Source organism: Phasianus colchicus, chromosome 7 (genome assembly GCF_987193195.1).
Source record: "Phasianus colchicus chromosome 7, bPhaCol1.hap1.1, whole genome shotgun sequence".
NCBI lineage: Eukaryota > Metazoa > Chordata > Aves > Galliformes > Phasianidae > Phasianus > Phasianus colchicus.
Window position 1 is genome coordinate 18,619,601 of NC_143442.1, and position 16,976 is coordinate 18,636,576.

General features: G+C 37.0%; 2 protein-coding genes across 5 annotated transcripts in view; one reads left to right on the forward strand and one right to left on the reverse strand.

Annotated features, from left to right (window-relative positions):
* Positions 1 to 213: 213 nt before the first annotated feature.
* On the reverse strand, positions 214 to 13,096 carry LOC149917249 (uncharacterized). 4 transcript variants are annotated; one of them, XR_016468260.1, is made up of 8 exons: positions 11,290 to 11,808; positions 10,466 to 10,535; positions 9,577 to 9,699; positions 8,094 to 8,151; positions 3,895 to 3,978; positions 3,190 to 3,283; positions 1,097 to 1,820; positions 214 to 305 (listed from the first exon to the last, which is right to left on the reverse strand). XR_016468260.1 is itself a non-coding variant. In XM_090144004.1 (8 exons), exons 1-8 carry the CDS (start codon positions 11,327 to 11,329, stop codon positions 263 to 265), a joined length of 627 nt encoding a protein of 208 aa, XP_090000130.1. In that variant the 5' UTR covers positions 11,330 to 11,808; the 3' UTR covers positions 214 to 262. The 4 variants fall into 4 exon arrangements, 2 of the variants coding, with proteins under 2 accessions (XP_090000130.1, XP_090000131.1); XM_090144004.1 differs by having other exon boundaries at positions 1,706 to 1,820; XM_090144005.1 differs by lacking the exons at positions 214 to 305; positions 3,190 to 3,283 and having other exon boundaries at positions 364 to 1,820.
* Positions 4,049 to 16,976, forward strand: part of LOC116232884 (uncharacterized) — a 33,695-nt gene continuing 20,767 nt past the window's right edge. Inside the window, exons 1-12 of the mRNA XM_090144006.1 lie at positions 4,049 to 6,237; positions 6,995 to 7,563; positions 8,374 to 8,394; positions 9,828 to 9,887; positions 10,978 to 11,031; positions 11,332 to 11,376; positions 12,102 to 12,128; positions 13,056 to 13,100; positions 13,668 to 13,712; positions 14,343 to 14,396; positions 15,679 to 15,747; positions 16,087 to 16,155. Coding sequence (XP_090000132.1) covers positions 6,081 to 6,237; positions 6,995 to 7,563; positions 8,374 to 8,394; positions 9,828 to 9,887; positions 10,978 to 11,031; positions 11,332 to 11,376; positions 12,102 to 12,128; positions 13,056 to 13,100; positions 13,668 to 13,712; positions 14,343 to 14,396; positions 15,679 to 15,747; positions 16,087 to 16,155 — 1,215 coding nt within the window. The 5' untranslated portion in view covers positions 4,049 to 6,080. The remainder of the gene's footprint in view (positions 6,238 to 6,994; positions 7,564 to 8,373; positions 8,395 to 9,827; positions 9,888 to 10,977; positions 11,032 to 11,331; positions 11,377 to 12,101; positions 12,129 to 13,055; positions 13,101 to 13,667; positions 13,713 to 14,342; positions 14,397 to 15,678; positions 15,748 to 16,086; positions 16,156 to 16,976) is intronic.

Here is a 16,976-nt window from a genome sequence, read left to right on the forward strand (position 1 = left end):
GCAATCATAGAGCTTTTACATGTATGTGACAGCTCAATTTCCTGACGTTTCTGGAAAACAAGTATGCAGATTTGAGCACTGATAGCAAAAACTAGCTTAGCCAGACACCTCAAACTATGCCACTGCAGACAGCAAGTCCCACAATCATTTCATGCTTGACTTAAGACTGACCCCCAGCGGCCAAATCTTCTAACTTGATTCTCTGCATACCTACCTGCTTCTGAAGAAATGAGACTCCACACTGAGATTCTATTTCAGACTGTCAGCGTTCTCCTCCGAAATCCACCTGAAAATCTTCAGTTGATCTATATCATTCAAAATAAAAAAAACAAACCAGCTAAAAACTTGTACAATATACAAACTTGTTTTTTCTTAAAAGTGTCTAACCAGTCAGCTGTTAAGTACACATTCATAGTGCTACAGAATCAAGGCTTTAAAAAGAAATCTAGAGACTAACTATCCTGGAGCTAATCTCTCAACAGCTCTGGAAACAGGGAGCATCCCACTCTTTCTTTTAGTATCCAACAAAAACTCTTGCAACTTGAACTGAGGAAAGAAAGCTTTCAGAGCGCCGCTCTGCTTATTTGCACAAAAAGTATCTAAAAAAGTACTTCAGAGATAAAGCAGCAGAGTTTCACTGGAAGGTAAGGCCTTCGAGTTAAGTAAATACTATTTAGGCTATGGTTGACCTTAAATATCTATGGTTCATGCAACAAGCAGAGTATCTGAAGTCAATATTAACCTTCAGATTTCTCAGTATGTTGAATTTCTTACCATGAAACAGAAAGCTGAGACTTTTTTCTTCTAGTTGTGTTTGCATATATTATTAAGGTTTAACTTAAGTACCAGTAAAGCCATGATATCCCATTACAAATTTCACTTAAACCAACATTTATGTTTTTATGCATTGTTAAAGGAACAGACTACATCATTTTATCATAGGAAAGAACCTTGCCAGTTTTTTCTCCTCTGGTGCACAGCACTAACAAGTACACAACTTACATAACACAATTCTTTGCTAGCTACAAATGAAAGACATAAAAATTAAAAAATAAAAATCTCGCTGAAACAAAAATACTGTTGAAACAAAACCCACCATCATTAACATCTCGATTTCTACAGCAGTTCTCAGAGCCAGAAACAAAGATCCACTCAGATCCTTGCTGGGCTTCAGAAAGCCATCAGCCATTTCACCCCTCACACCATTTGTCTCCGCTTGTAAGAACGTTCTCCTCAGGTTAAACGGCCGGAGCCTGGGAGGCCTTCCCGCTGAGCCACGTGCACGTATGGTGCCGCAGCTGTGCCAGCTCCGCACTCAAACCGAGCTCAGGCAACAAGAGACAGCCGGATTCTGATGTTAAACCTTCTTGCTACCGCCCGTTGGGCTGAGCGGCAGCCAAGGCCCTCAGCCGCTCCCGCGCGCAGCTGAGGGGCAGGAAGGCGCGGGAGCGGCGGGCTGCAGCCGTGCTGAGGGGAGCGGGGCAGCGCCAGGGCCGGGGTGCGCTGTGCTCGCAGCTCCGAGGTCTGCCCGCCAACACGGGCACCGCTGTGCGCAGAGGGTCTAATGCGTGCTTTCATCAACGCTTCAAAAATCCTGCAAATGCCAATTCTGACACGCAGGTTTATACTGAAAACACTGGCCAAATCTGTATCGTGTTCAGTTTAAAATGCTGTGTGCTAAGTACAGCAACATGTTGTAACTTACAAGGCATTTTTCCAGCAGAGTAATTCTTTTTCCAAATGCCAGATTATGTCTTCTCGATGTGCTGGGTGAGACTGAAGCATTTGCTTTCTACTACAGCTCCACCTGAGCTTCCACCCTGAAATGCATAATGACTGCATTTAGAAAGGAGCAGTGTAACAGTTGGTATTGCTGCAGTTACCGTGCTGCTGCGTGTTAGGCAGATGGAACACACCAGCAAAGTGCACTTTACAAGAAGTAACAAATGCAGCAGCAAATTCAAAATAATTACTTCCTAGGAGCTTTGCCATTGGTATCAAAACAGCAAATCAAATATTTAAGATTTCCTTTTGTTTCCATTTTAAGAGTATTCTTGATCTAGTTAAATGATCACTATTATGAATGTTGACTGAACATTTACTACGTTAAAAATGTATCGGTACTGTTTTATAGATATGCTTTCATTCCCTTGTAAGGCTGAATGCCACAGATCTTGAAAGTAAGCACTGCTCAAGTATACATGAGTTTACTTATTCAGGCTGTAAGGCAGAAAATATCTTTTAGAGAGGGAAACTAAAAACGAAAGGAAAATATTCAAAACTCTATCATATTGACATTACAAGTGGATTATGTCCAGAGTGACTTTTTGGCTGTACTACATAGAGATAAAATTTGAAGATACTGAAGACAGCACCCTCTCTTCTATGTCTGATTAGAGAGTAGTAAGTTTTCTGTATCCATCTGAAAATTCCAGTAGAATATTAAAAAAGGAGGAAATGGAGAGACAGGTAAATACCATCTGTAAAAGAGATGGCTGTGCTTACCACACTTGTCACAAAGAGTCATTAGAATTTGTTGGAAGCTGCACAAAGGCATCAAAAACCTTTCTTACAGCATTTTCTGTGGCAGTGAATCCAGATGAAAACACAATACAGCTGTCTTGCTCACTTCACGCTCAAGATTTGTACCACAAAGCAAAGATAAATCCTGTCCCTGGATTCAATACTGGAATCAATAGTTCTGCCACTACCTCCAATCAGCCAGGATTTCCTAACAGGTTTTTATAAGGCTATGCCATTACAACATAATTTTTCATATAGAACAATCAGCTTTTGTCACAAATGTATGTCCAAATGAAAAATGTCTAAAAACTGCAGCCACAACTACAAGTTGATTTATCAAGACTTACTGTCCTCAGCTTGCATCTTGGGCTGCCAAATCTGCTAAAACACATTTTGCAGTTAGAAGGCCAAATACAGGTTTTCATTTTATCTTTCTTCAGATACAACCTTCAGTGAAGCTGGTTTTAGGTTTTTTTCCATTAACTTTGATTATTTGAATGTTTCAACTATTTTTCTTAAAATTCACACTTGTGATACAAGTTAAGGGACTGCAAACCACATTCTTTGTAACACTGATGTTTAATATCAGAATTCAAAATATTGTAAATGGCATGCTTTCATTATTTTACTAGTTAAAGTTAGGTAACATAGTGGTCATATACTTACAGGTATAGTGAAATGAAATAAATACTCCTGGAATACTACTACAGCATGATCCAGGCAGGTTAAATGGGCAAGGTTGTCTTGAGGCCATGAAAGACTAGAAGATGGTGTGAAACGTGCAGATTTTTAACAGTTCACAGCAGACAAGATATGTATGTTATTCACACTGAGATAGTAAAAAAAATGGAACACATTTCAGAAGCATCATGTCAAGCTCTTTGAGACAAAATGCTTCCATGAGAGCAGAGGTAAAAAGGAATTATGTTCTATCTGCTTTTATCACCTATACAGTGGTAATGGAAACAAACAAAAAAAAGGGCATAATATTACTTAGGTTTCCCTCTTATGGCTCCTAATCATAGCTTTTAAGACATTTATTTATTTATTGGGGTTGGACTCAATGATCTCTGGAGGTCCGTTCCAACCCCTACAATTCTGTGATTATTCTATCTTAAAAATATTTATGTTGCAATGACATGGAACAGCTAAACTGGTAAACATTAAACTTGGTAAAGTTTGTAGTAAATGAGGCAAAAAAGGTTACTGTTCATTTTTAAGAGTTGTCTCAATTGCATCAATGCATACATACGTTAATTTGCATCATTTAGGTTCTGATAAAATGTCATCATAAGGATAGTGCATGTATTGAGAACATTCAATTTCAGAAGACTGCAAGCCTAGAAATGTACTGTATGATATGTCACGTACCTGGAATTCTGCCAGATTAATACCGTGCATCCTACACAACCAGCTATAAAATGTGGAGGCCCCAGTAAGCTTTTGAAGTTGCACCTGGCAAAAAAAAAAAAAAGTCAAGTCCTCAGGTTAAACATTATTAATTAATAAAAGGAAATATCCTGAGGCCAAGAACTTACTACAAAACATACAAGTAGAATAGTTATATAATTCAGAAAGTATTTGCCAGTTATGTTTTGAGGTAAAAATTAGCAGTGAAAATGAAAGAATGACAATGTTATGCTTATGGGAGACACACTATCCCAACCATAGTTAACATGCTTTTTCTTGCTAGAATTAGATTTTTTCCTCAGTAAGATTTAGGAGCTATGTGAGATTTATTATATCTATTTTAGTTAAACACCATATTATTTGTATTCCCTAAAGGGCAAAAAATTGTCTTTTCCTTTCTTGCTTTAACCAAAATCTAAAAAATGTCAGTATAAACAGGGGAAATCCCCTCAGACTCCTTGTTTGTGACCATCATACAGAAAATGGGCTGAACAGGTGGACTTTTAAGAAGAGGGCAATGGTTAGAATGAAGTAGTCTTTGTGTGCATGCAAGTGGAAGATTATGGGTTCACAAGGAAAAAAATTATTATACGCAAAAGAGCTACTTGTTCATATCGTAAAAGCTTTCTGGGGGTATTTGAAGAATTATGTGACAAACTCCTGTTCCTGGTAGAAGTGAGAGCCTTCAGGAGGCACAGCCACATAGCTCAGGTTTTGAAGCCATCACACTCTGTGTCAGAATCCTTGTTCTCTTCTACAGTTTTTGAAAGGACAGGCATGGCAGACAAGCCTAAAGCAATTGCACTGCTTTCTAACTGGCCTGTCTTTTTTTATTTCCTCATGCTGGATAAACTCATCAGCAACTGACATAGGCTGGTAAGTAGGAAAATATGATAGAGTGAGAGCACTCCTCATCCATAAGTTTGTGAGCATGCACAAGAACTTTTCGTATATTTAAAAGGCTGCAGGGATGCTGGAGCATGTGAGGTGTAAACCTGAGATACATGCACATACCCTGGGGAGGAGGAGAAGAGTGGGTGGGTGCTTAGAAAGGGGAGTGAAGATTATTGTCTGGCCCCTTTCTCTCTGCCTCCGCTAGCCCCTCCTGACACAAGACACCAATTCTCACAGGAGCTTGCAACCCTACTTCTCCCTCCTTTCTTCACAGAGCACCCAACACAGGCAGGACAACAGAGCTGGCAGAGCATCCGGGGCAGCACCCTGCATATCTGCAGAACCCCACACTTTGGAGCATCAAGGTAAGGACACCATAAATCCTGAAAAGGGGCTGAAAAGTCCTGGATGGCTGTGTTAGGGACTTCTTTCAGATGACCATACGCTGGCAGGTTTATTCTTGCCACTGAGCTGCCCTTTTGCTATGTGCTGTGCCCAGCTGGGAAGAGCTTGCAGGGAGATGGCAGCAGGGCAGGACTGACTTATCAGCCCTAAGCAGTCTGTGAATTCTAGGTATGCCTGTGAACCCAGGACAAACAAGCCCCCTGCAGAAGGAAAAAGTCCTGTTTATAGATAGCACAGCACTCTGTGCCTAAATGCCAAGGCTTGTATAGCAGGTATGTACATGCCGGGACAGCAGCCCCAGAGATGACTGCTGCTCTGTAGGACAACTAAAGACAGCAGCATTGTTTCAGCAAGGTGACTCTCAGTATAGAGGGTTCCTGACTGGAGAGAATGGGGAAAACTTGGTCTCACTCTGTATTTGTGAGTCAGCTCTGGTCAAAGCAGGTTTTAAAAAACATCTCTGTGAATTTCACTTGGAATTCACTCTACACCCATATGGGCATAGCCAACATCAAGGTTTCTGAGAAGTGCTGGTTGTACAAACACTACCAGGAAGCAAGAGAGAGATGAAGTATGCTTGTAGTATGCCTGTCTCCAGTATGAGAAGTGCAATAACTATATGCACTATACCTGAAAACTTCTTTAATATGTTCCTGTTTATTATTCGTTATCTGTTTTGGAGAAGCTCTTACCTAAAGATAAAACCAGCTCATTCTTAGGGACTACACTTGAAAATACATCCTGTTAAGCAACCTGTCAAAGCAAAACTGACCATTTTATTGTCCTTGTACTGCTGTACTACATTACTGTCTTATTTTGTTGTTTAGGAAACAGAAATCAAATAAATTATGTTCTTCAGATTCTGGTGGCTTTTGTGGATACTTGAACAACATGAATTTTTAGCAGAAAATCTAAGTGAAGAAAAAAGATACAGACTGAGAAGACCCACAATTAAACACATTCTGTCAAACACTGTAGAAAAATACCCTAGCCCAAGTGATCAAGGTGACTGTTATTTTAAAACTTTTTCTTCTTGACTCCTTTACTCAGATCTATATGGCTAGCTTCTAAGATACTATTTATAGTTCCTGTTCTACATTTTAACATGCTGTATTTTTGCACTTCAATCTTTTTATTCCTTTCTCTCTCCTCTTGTATTTTATAAAAGATTACTTGTGTCTTTTTTTATTTTGTTTTGTTTGTTTTAATATGGTTGGTAGCCTGCTATTGTCACTTCAAAAATAGTGAGTCTATATATTTATATAGAAATATTACCTTCAGTAGTTCAGAAAATTATTACTCTCCAGTATACACCAGTGCAGAGCCTGCTTTTAGAATTTTATGTCACTAGACATAAGAGTCAGTTAAGTGACATAACGTAGCTCTAATAACATACCAGTGTCTCATTCTGTAACACTCATCTTCCTGTTGATGACTCTCACCTTTCCAGCCCCCATTTTGGTAACCAGCATGAAGACAGAATGCGTGTGTAAATATCACAGCAACATTCCTCATTCCATGACATTACATGACATTACCTCACTTTCAGTTTCTTATTTCCTGGGGTGTCTGCTCTTGAGCAAATTCCTCAACCTCTTTATGTTCTACATTCACAAGAGTTTCACACTTGTGATCTCAGGTGTTTTCCAAAACTTCCATAATTTAACTCCCAACTTCAAAGCTAAAAATACATATAAGGGTAAAGATAGAATGAGATTTATTATTAAAACCCTCCACTCACCTACCTACCTATTTATTCTAGATGAAGACTGCATTCTGGAGATCGCTTTTTTACTGGACAGCTCCGAAAGTGCTAAGCATTATAATCATGAACAGCAAAAAAAATTTGTTTTGGAAGTGGTGGACCAAATGAAAGGTCTGCAGCTTAGTTCTGGACAGACCCTTAGCTGGAGGATGGCCTTACTTCAGTACAGCAGCACTGTTTCCACAGAGCAAGCTTTTCATGACTGGAAAGGTCCTGAAGCATTCAAATCCCACATTGCTCCCATCACCTACATAGGTCATGGTACCTACACAACTTATGCTATTACTAACCTTACACAACTCTACATGACTGAAGGGACTCCGGGTAGTTTGAAACTAGCCGTACTCTTCACTGATGGAGTTGACCATCCAAGAAACCCAGATATTTTTGCAGCTACAGCTGATGCTAAAAACCAAGGAATTGTATTGTTCGTAATGGGAATGACCAGAGTGGCTGAGGAGGTTAGCAATGCTGCCAAGCTCCGGCTCCTGGCCAGTGTCCCAGCATCCAGATTTGTTTCCAATCTCCAGGAGAAAGGAACTGTGGAGAAGGTTCTCACAGAAATGGTACGTACACAAGAATGTTTGCAAACATTTAGAGAAATGTATGTGAAATGTCTTATTCCCAAGAATTTGGAATGCTTGTGATATTAGAGAAATCTGTACTTTTTACAATTTAAAGAGACCAACTTATGGGTTCATGTACCCTCATTAATAAAACCACTGTGCCAAAGCACAGGTTTCTTTTTTCTCCACATTGTTTAGGTCCTGTCTGTCAAAATATTGAAGCCTCAACTGAATTAGACCTAAGACGACCTGTTACAAAGATATTTTTATCTGAGCTAATTTGATGATGACTACCAAAGAGAAATAAACTGCAAGTTAAATCTTTTCTAAGGTGTTCTTACTGTTCTCATTCTATATGCATACTGTTAGGCACACATCAGAAAGACATCTGATTTTCTCAAGTGCAGAATATGTATCATTCATTCATACTAGGGGGCTGCTGCTATTCAGCACTTCAAAATACAGCAGTATAGTCCTTAAGTGTGTTGTCCCATCTACCTAGATCTAAACCAATGGAGTTGACTATTTACCATTGTAATTGTAGCAAGTTGGGCTAGCAAGGAGTCAGTGATTGGTGCAGTTAACCATCTGTAATAGGAAATAAAATATTGAATTTTTTTTTTTAGAATGGAGAGATTGCTAATATGATTCTCATTAAAGCTTAATTAATTCTACTGAATATGTTAATTGCTTATTTTTATTTTTTTTTTACATAGCTGCTGAAATAATTATTTTTTTACATCTATTGGTATTCTTGAGTGGATTATGACATTAAGTTTCTAATGTTGTTTCCAATATTTGTTTTTGCAGAAAGATTTGTCCGAAGAACAAGTAAGTTATTTTTCCCCACACAGCATTCCTGCTTAGTATATTCCCATAGACTTTTACTGTTGTGTGGGAACATGAAATTCAACAAAACTGATAGCATAATTATTTGGTAATATATGAACTCCAGTAGGATTGCCCTCAAGTAGAACTATGCGATTTTGTATGTTCACAACAAAGCTTTACTTCGCTATCCTAATTTCATTTGCTTTTTCTCCTTATTCTCGTATCTGAAAAATAACAGTGCATGAGGTTAGTGAGCTAATGTATCTATCTCAGTATCCAGTATCCAAACATCCAGACTCAGTGGATAAGAAAATATGACACTGAGTTGAATGTGTTGCAGTTCTAGCCCTTAACTAGCTTTCTGTGTCGAAGAGCTAACGAAAAGGAAGAAACCAAGGTTCCACCATTGCACTCATTTCTCCACAGTTACTCTGACTGCAGACATTGGTAGGTGTGGCCATTTTGTGGTGAATGAGGCCAACTTTCCTGCTAAAAATTTTAGTCCCACTTAAAGTACAGTCACCTCAAGGAAAGTCCATTCTGATGAGCAGTTCAAGGAAACTTAAGTATTTGAGTGTTTGCAAAACTTAAAACATTTTAATTTTCACTAATTTCCACTGGTGTGTTGATTTTTCTCTGTCAAAATAAATCCTGAATTAGCAAGGCATTAAGTGTTATCATTGGAGGATGCATTACTAATAATTGGGATATTCATACAAGAATGATGCTTAAACATTTCATTTGCAGATGCTGTCAAGCTGAGTGGAGGTGTCATAAATACAACCAAAAATAAAAACTATTCCTCACAAAATAAGCCCACAAGTTGTACAAATTCTGTATTAAGTAACAATTTTGAAGTCTCAGAAAGATCCAAATAATCTCATAACTGTGTACCACAGTGATGTCTGATTAGAACACATGACTATACAGATGAAAGAAAATGAAGATTAGAAACTACTGTAATGAATACCATTAACTAAATAAAAGCATATAGCAGTAATGTCTTTTGTGTACAAATCAAGCTAGACATAGACTACGATCTATCCTACATAAATAGTAGGAGTGCAGCAAAGTAAAAGAAAAAATGATACATTTCCTTATTCCACTGTCTAGGACATAGCTACACAGGCTAGTAATCAAAACAGATCACGAATCACACACTCAGCATGCAAATAAACTGACCTTGGGAGGCCTGGAGGTAAAGCCATTATCAAGATGCAATCTAAGGAGTAGGAATAATACAGATTTGGGGATGGAGTACAGAGGCCACACTTGATGATTTGTAAACTGTCAACCAAAAGATTTCTGAAAAACATTTAAATATAACAACTTTCTGATCATTTTTGGTGTATTCACAGTAGTCACTCAGGAATTAACATGTTTTCTCTCTTTACTAAAACATACTGATCTGAATCTACCATTTTCATTCATAGTGCCCCCAGGCTACCATATGTAAATGTGAGAAGGGGGAGAGGGGTCTTCCTGGCCCTGCTGTAAGTAGTTGTCATTTCTCATTTTCCTATTGTTGAATAACTGATACACAGTATAAATCAAGATTTATTTTATTATTGGTATTTTTTGGGAAAGTATCTGACCCAAATCCTAAAAAAAGAGTTAAAGCTTGAGTACAGTCATCTATAGATCCATTGCATGGCAATGTCACAACAGTCAGAAACAAGCAGAGAGATTTCATTGACATGAAATGTTCCCTCTGAAAAAAAGTATAGCGTGATCTGGCAAGACCCTACGATTAGTTAGATAAGTTTAAAAGGCAGGAAGGGGCAACCTTCCCAAGTAGAACAATAATTCACCTGTTACAATCAGAAAACTAGATCTGGTGGAGCTAAATAGACCCAACTCAAAACCATTAATAACTGACATAGTCTCTGAAAGCAAGAGAGAACAAGAGACTGAAATAATAGGAACAGTCAGTTGAGACTAATGAGGAGAGTAAAACAGACAATATTGCTTTCAAAAGGGTTTATGTTTCAAAAAGTACCTTTAAGTTGGACAGTCTGATAAGGTATCCCTAATATTAAATTAAGGCACCATAGCAATTCACATTCCTTACCCAAAATGAAGAGACAGTGAGAGAGCCTGAAGCAGAACCATGGAGATCTGTCCCTTCTCACTCTTTTGACCTGCATAAACAGAAATACACACTTGTTTTATCCTGCACTGTACAGCACACTTTAATTGAAAATGTAGTCAGTGATGCACAAACAGTAATCTTATTTAGTTATTATTTTATCTTTGCTTGGAGAATCCAAGTTCCTTTTACAAAAAAACATGCAGGGGTCAGAAGAAAACTATATACACACACCTAACAACCTAAGTACCTAGAAAAGCATGTTATCATCTGTGTTCAGAGGAGAATCAAACTTCATTTACAGCAAAGATATATGAGAAAACTGGATATCTATTGAGCAAGTCTTTACACTTTCAGAAATTCAATATAGATATTTTAAAAAATTAATTAATATACAGGAGGTAAATAACCTAAGTATAAAAAAATACATTGTCTATATGTTGTCAAATAAAATTATGTTAATAATATAAGAACTTTATTTTGTTGCTTTTCAGGGCAAAAAGGGTCGCACTGGGGATGATGGAACTCCAGGCCTGAAAGGAGCAAAGGTGGTCTGATTTTTCAGATTTGGGAAAAAGTCTTTCTGTATTAACAGGGTAACATATCTATCTTAATAGTGCTCATGTATTTTCCATCTATGACTTTTTTAAAACTCAGCATACTCCTTTCTGCTGTAGTAATGACTAAGATTCTTTAAAACAATTAAATCTTATATCTAACATATAACCACCAGAGTGCAAAAAGAGGGCATTGGTATGCTTCCTGTACCACTGAGATAGCTACTCAGCCCACCCAGAAAATATTACCTTCTCCTGTTTTCACTGATCCTAATTTTGGATTATTCATAGGGGGAACCAGGCCTTAGTGGAATTCCAGGACGAGATGGAATAGAGGTAAAAAATAATACTTCCTCTCCTGTGAGCAGTATTAATTTACTTCAAGACAAAAAATAACACATTAAAAAACTTAAGAATAGGAAAGAATTCTGTCTTACCAGTTAGTGATTCATTAACACTAGAAGAACTGAAAACACTATGATTGCTAAAAGAAAGTGAATATTTCTTCTTATAAGAGTAACTAGAAAAATCATGTCTAATAATACATAGGCATCCTAGGAAGTGAGGAAAACATTGATATAATAACCTAAGAACATTACAGAAATTGATGCTTTGCCTACACCTCTACAGATCTGTTTTAATTTTGCATTTAGCAAATACAGGTTTCAATGTCCCTGACTTTAAAGTTTATTCACATATGAATTACCCTGCTTTGTTCATCCTTATTTAATCAGTATATATTTATTATTTCATGACTTTTTTCTTGCTTTCCTCTCTTAGGATGTTTCTCACTATAATGGAAATACAAGTTCTAGTTGATCTACTTTTATATAAAAAAAATTATAGACTTAAGTGGTATTTTCATAAAATTTGTTTACACATATAAAAGCATCTATCATGACCAATAAGTATAGCATTTACAGTTACATTGTAATGTTTACCAGAGCTCCTATAATCATTCATTAGAAGCTGAAACGCTGTATTTTTAGAGATTATAAACTGCTGATAGTTTTATTTGGTCATATATTCTTACAAACTGCTTTATTTTTTTCTTTTCCCAGGGAAAGTCTGGGTACAAAGGAGAAAAGGTACTACTTTCAGTAGAAAATTGCAAACATGTATCAGAGTTTGAGGTTATTACTAATTAAGCTCATTACTATATTTCTAATAAATACTAGCAACAAACAATAATACCTGTACAATCAATAAGTACACAGAGGTTTACACTCAATAACAATACAGATATTAAGCTAAGTAAAATTACAGCAATAGTAAAATTACAGCAATAGAAAGATAATAAATGGAAAATACTTACCAATATCATAAGCTTACAATAAACTCCACAAGGAGCAACCTTCTCAGAGGCAGTCAGCACTTAAATGGGATCTAGGAGAGGTGGAGCCAGGCTCTACTCCTTTTGGTAGCACAGCTGGATTGCCTTCACCTGTGCTGCCGTGGCTGACTCATTGCTTGCCTCAGGTGGTCAATCAGAGGTTCAGGCCGTGACCATACAACATCTCCTTACCAGGTGTTGCACAAGCTCTTATTGAGCATGTTTCCCTTCCCTTACAACATAATTGCTATCATATATCATGAAGAAAATAACGCTTAGGTCATTTCCACATAAAACACTCAATATATAAGGATGCATATGGGAACCGTTGAGTGGTGGCCTAAACCATTAATTGATCACCTGAGGCAAAGATGGATCAGCCATGGAAGCACAGGTGAAGGCAATTCAGCTGTGTGACCAGAAGGGTGGAGCCTGGCTCCACCACTCTAAGACCCCATTTAAGGGCTGACTACCTCTAGGGAAGAATCTCCTTATATTCTAGAGATTCCTCTTTTGTTAGGCTTTTCTTTGTGAGTCTAAGTCTTTGGATATGGGTGAGCATTTTTTCTCTGTTTATTCCTTTGCTCTCTTGTTACAGTACTCTTTCCGAGTGTACTTTGTTGACTGCTCAGGATGATATATTCAATACACATCATAAATATTTATCTTTGCTCTTTTTAAGGGTGAAAGAGGTGAATGTGGATTCCCAGGGATAAAAGGAGACAGAGTAAGTAGCCATGAAATTGTTAGGCTTTCAGGAAACAGTTAAAATGTAGAGAAACTACAATTCCCTGAGCAACCATAATGATAGATGTAAGGCAAACGTTAATTCTAAAGTTGAAGAAATCTAAAAATTTCAGTTTTTAAAACTGAAGTGAGCAAGGATACCACTTTCAGTAACTTTCTCACTTCTTTCTATATTTCACTGAAATAGCTCTTAAGGCTCAAGCCTGAGTCTGCTTGTAACAGTAGTAAAATTGTAATTGACTTTAATGGGCAGGAGAAGTCAGTATTCAGAGAAAAAGTAGTATTTCAAAGGGAATGAGAGGGGAAAATGAAACAGATTTGTAACTCCAGCATTATTCTTTAATATTTGGTGTGTAATTCTTCCTTTGAATTCTGATTACTGCAGTCCATTTAAAAAAATACTTAGTCAATACTTGCTGGCTACTGAGCCTCTCCTGATTTTTTTCAATTTTAGTGATAAGATATCTAAATCAAATATAAATAAAATATAAATGATTTTGATCAAATTTAATTATACGTGTCCTTTTTTTCCCCACTTTTCTTTCAGGGTCCTGAAGGTCCAGTTGGCCCCAAAGGTACAAGAGGACTGCAGGTAAAATAAATAAACATTTGAAAAAAAAAAAAAAAAACTAAGAAGCTATTAAAAAAAAAAAAGACCTTGTTACCTAGAATCCCAAGCTCTGAAATAATACCATGACACAACTTTCATGGAATTCTTGATTCACTTGAGTTCAAGGTGTCCAAAATTGTATTAAGCAGCAACATAAACAAGAATCTGGAGGAGCACTCTAGACAACTAAATTACTCTTACAATAAATTTGATCTCAAAGATCACAGAAAACATGGCTCCATAAAAATTAAAATCACTCATTCTCTCATTCATAGTATCTATTAAACTATCTCACAGAAGTATGTAGAAACACTTCATTCTCTTTTCCTCCCAGTATTGTAACTGAAGGCCAAGAAATTTAGCCCATAATAGATGCTTCAGTAGATTTGGCTATAGATTACCTTTTATTATATTGAAATAAATGGACAACCAAATTATCTCCTCAATGCCTAGAGTAGCTGAATCTATGCATACACCAGAAAGCATAAATTCTGTTCTGAAATGCTCATGACCTGTATTTTCATGTAGGCTATAGCAATTTAGAGATTTTTTCCAGCTTCCATCATTCTGAAACCTTGAAAAATCTCATTAAAACTGTACCTGTTTTAATAGGGCCCACAAGGACAATCTGGAGATCAGGGGCCTGAAGGCCTGCCAGGATCAAAGGCAAGAGTTGTATTTATTTCTCCTCTTTATTGATATTAAAATGTATCAATACAACCCCTACCATTTCTGTAGAGAATGCAGTTGAATGTGATATTGCTAGTAGGTCATATACTCTTTGTGTTCAAAGAGGTTACTGAGACAGGTATTTGCTCTTTATATTGTGTTCTGATCCAAATCAATTTCTTCTGTCACAAACAGACAAAATATAGCAGCACCACAGAATAAAATGTAGTAGCAGTGTAGTATCACATTTGTTCAGTTTTCAATTTATAACTTTTTTCCATAAGCATGAAGCTTATGGAATTCTGTTTGGGATCTCCAGTATAAACTCTTCTTGAAACTATACACTCAAAAATAATTCAGTAGTTGAGAATTACTAGTCCTGTTTACTGATAGTCAGCAGAAAATATCTGAAAGTCACTAGGATTAATACAACTCAGGACACAGTCTTGCAGTGGGCCTTCTGGAGGTGGGCCACAGAAATCACCCAGTGCTTACTACAAGATCTTGTTCCCTCTGTAAATAACAATTTTTTTCCATTTGTCTTAAAACCATATGATAAAAATCTACTAAATCATTAAGATTTGCTTGGTGTACTTCCTATTTTTTTTCCCCTTGTAAATTTTCATTCATTCTGTGATGTGATATCTGTCATTCTAGTTTAACAGAAACACAGATATCACTGGATATTACATACAATTACTGGGTCCATTTTAAGCTTGCTAAAAGATATTAGAGACATACTTTGCTTCTCAGAAAAAAACTTAATAAATCAGTCAAGGCTGATGGATTCTCCAACTACTGAAAAAGAATGTTGTGGAGAAAAACTGGGAAATGAATGCCATTCTTTGTTTTAAAATTCAATGTCACATTACCTGATATTGCAAAATGCACCAATTTTTGTGCTACTTAGCTTTACTTCTACCTTTACCTCTTTTGCTGTCTCCTTTTGCACCATGTTTAGAGTACCTACTGGCCAACAGTTAATTGTATACCAGCTAGATGTGAATGAAACGCATTATGTTGCACATGAAACAAAACATTTGTCCATTTCTGGCTGGTATCACTTTGTACAGAAAATATTTATGCTCTTAATAAAGGGAATTTTGAACAGTGAAAGAGAAGATGAAGTAATGTGTAAGATAATACCAATTGGTTGAAATTCAGGATATACAAAAAACAAACTTCAAAATCTGTTCTTTTACAACCAACTGAGTTAAATCAATTTCCTTAGACTCTAACTTTTATGCAGGACTGTTTATTTTTTCCATTCTTTTGAAAGGGTGAAAGAGGTCTTCCCGGACCGCCTGGCTTGCCTGGAGAGACTGGAATAGGACTGCCAGGCCCAAAGGTACAAGCATGTGTCTTCCATATTACTTGTCTCAGTCTTTGTTCTTTGCCTATAATACAGCTGAGATAATATACTGCATGGTACATGAGAAACTTCAAGCCGCCAGATAATTTTTTTCATAGTACTGTAAAAGTAGAATGAGACTGTCCTCTAATGCAGTGAAATGTACCAGTTCAGCGTCTGTTGGGCTGTGCGAGTCTGAGGATACTCAGATCTCTTCTGCCACTCCTATATTCAACTACACCAAATATTGCAAGCACAGAATATGCAATGAGTATTTATGTGCCATACATACAAATAACTAAATAAGGCATTTTCAAAATATATCTTTGTTTGAAGGGTGACACTGGTTTGACAGGAAGACCAGGCCCAGTTGGCCCGCCTGGAGTTGGTGAGCCAGGAGTTCTGGTATGTCTGTTTCTTATTTGGAGAGGGGGAAGTGGGAAAGAAAGGAAGACTTCTCAGTGCTTTCATAATTTGAGATATATGTATTTTAAATGATACTTTTCTTCAACTAGCTCCCTCTATCATACACAGTATTTTGTGTCTTTCAGTTTCCTCAGTAAACTGTAATGGTTCCAATTCCTTGACTTTTCTAATTATCTTGGTCTCCAAACTATGAAAAATCGCACCTTATGCGAAACCAGACAAATATTTTAATAAATCTGTCCTGAGAGATTAAAATCCATGTCTTACATCTTTCTGATTCTTTTCAATAACAGTACGGAGAAAAGAGCTCCTCTGTGGGAGAACAGGAGCCTGTGATGTGCACCTTTGTTTGCCATGACATCTGTATTAATGTGATAAGAAAAACTGATTTTTTTTGAAGTTCACATTTTTAAGAAAATTTACTTGCAAATATGCTTGTCACAAAAGTGTTCTTTTTACGGTTGAATGCCATGCAGTTAGTTTTGCCTTAAAACAAGGCATAATTCTAAAGTTGCAGAACTATTTTCAAGCCTATTTGCTACACAGAATACACTAAGCCTAACCTACTGCCATTCTGTGGTGTATATGCACTCTCCAGGAGTAAAACAGGAAAGCAAAACAGATGCAGGAAAGCATTGTGAAAATGGTGGAATATATGCAGGTTTTGAACTGCATTTAATAAAGAAGTTTGGTTGTCTTACTTGCCCCTTCTGTTTCTGAGATCTGCTTTCAGAAAGAGAAAAATCATGCTATTGTTCTTTTCACCGATTGCCATTAAATGTCTGTATTAATAGATTTTC

Coding starts and splice junctions, on each gene's coding strand:
- LOC149917249 (XM_090144004.1), bottom strand. CDS start 11,329: ATGAATAATCCAAAATTAGGATCAGTGAAAACAGGAGAAG. Junction 8,152..9,576: donor TTACCTCCAGGCCTCCCAAG/GTCAGTTTATTT, acceptor TTCCTATTACAG/ATGGTTAACTGCACCAATCA. Junction 306..1,705: donor CTCTGCTGGAAAAATGCCTT/GTAAGTTACAAC, acceptor TGAATGATATAG/ATCAACTGAAGATTTTCAGG.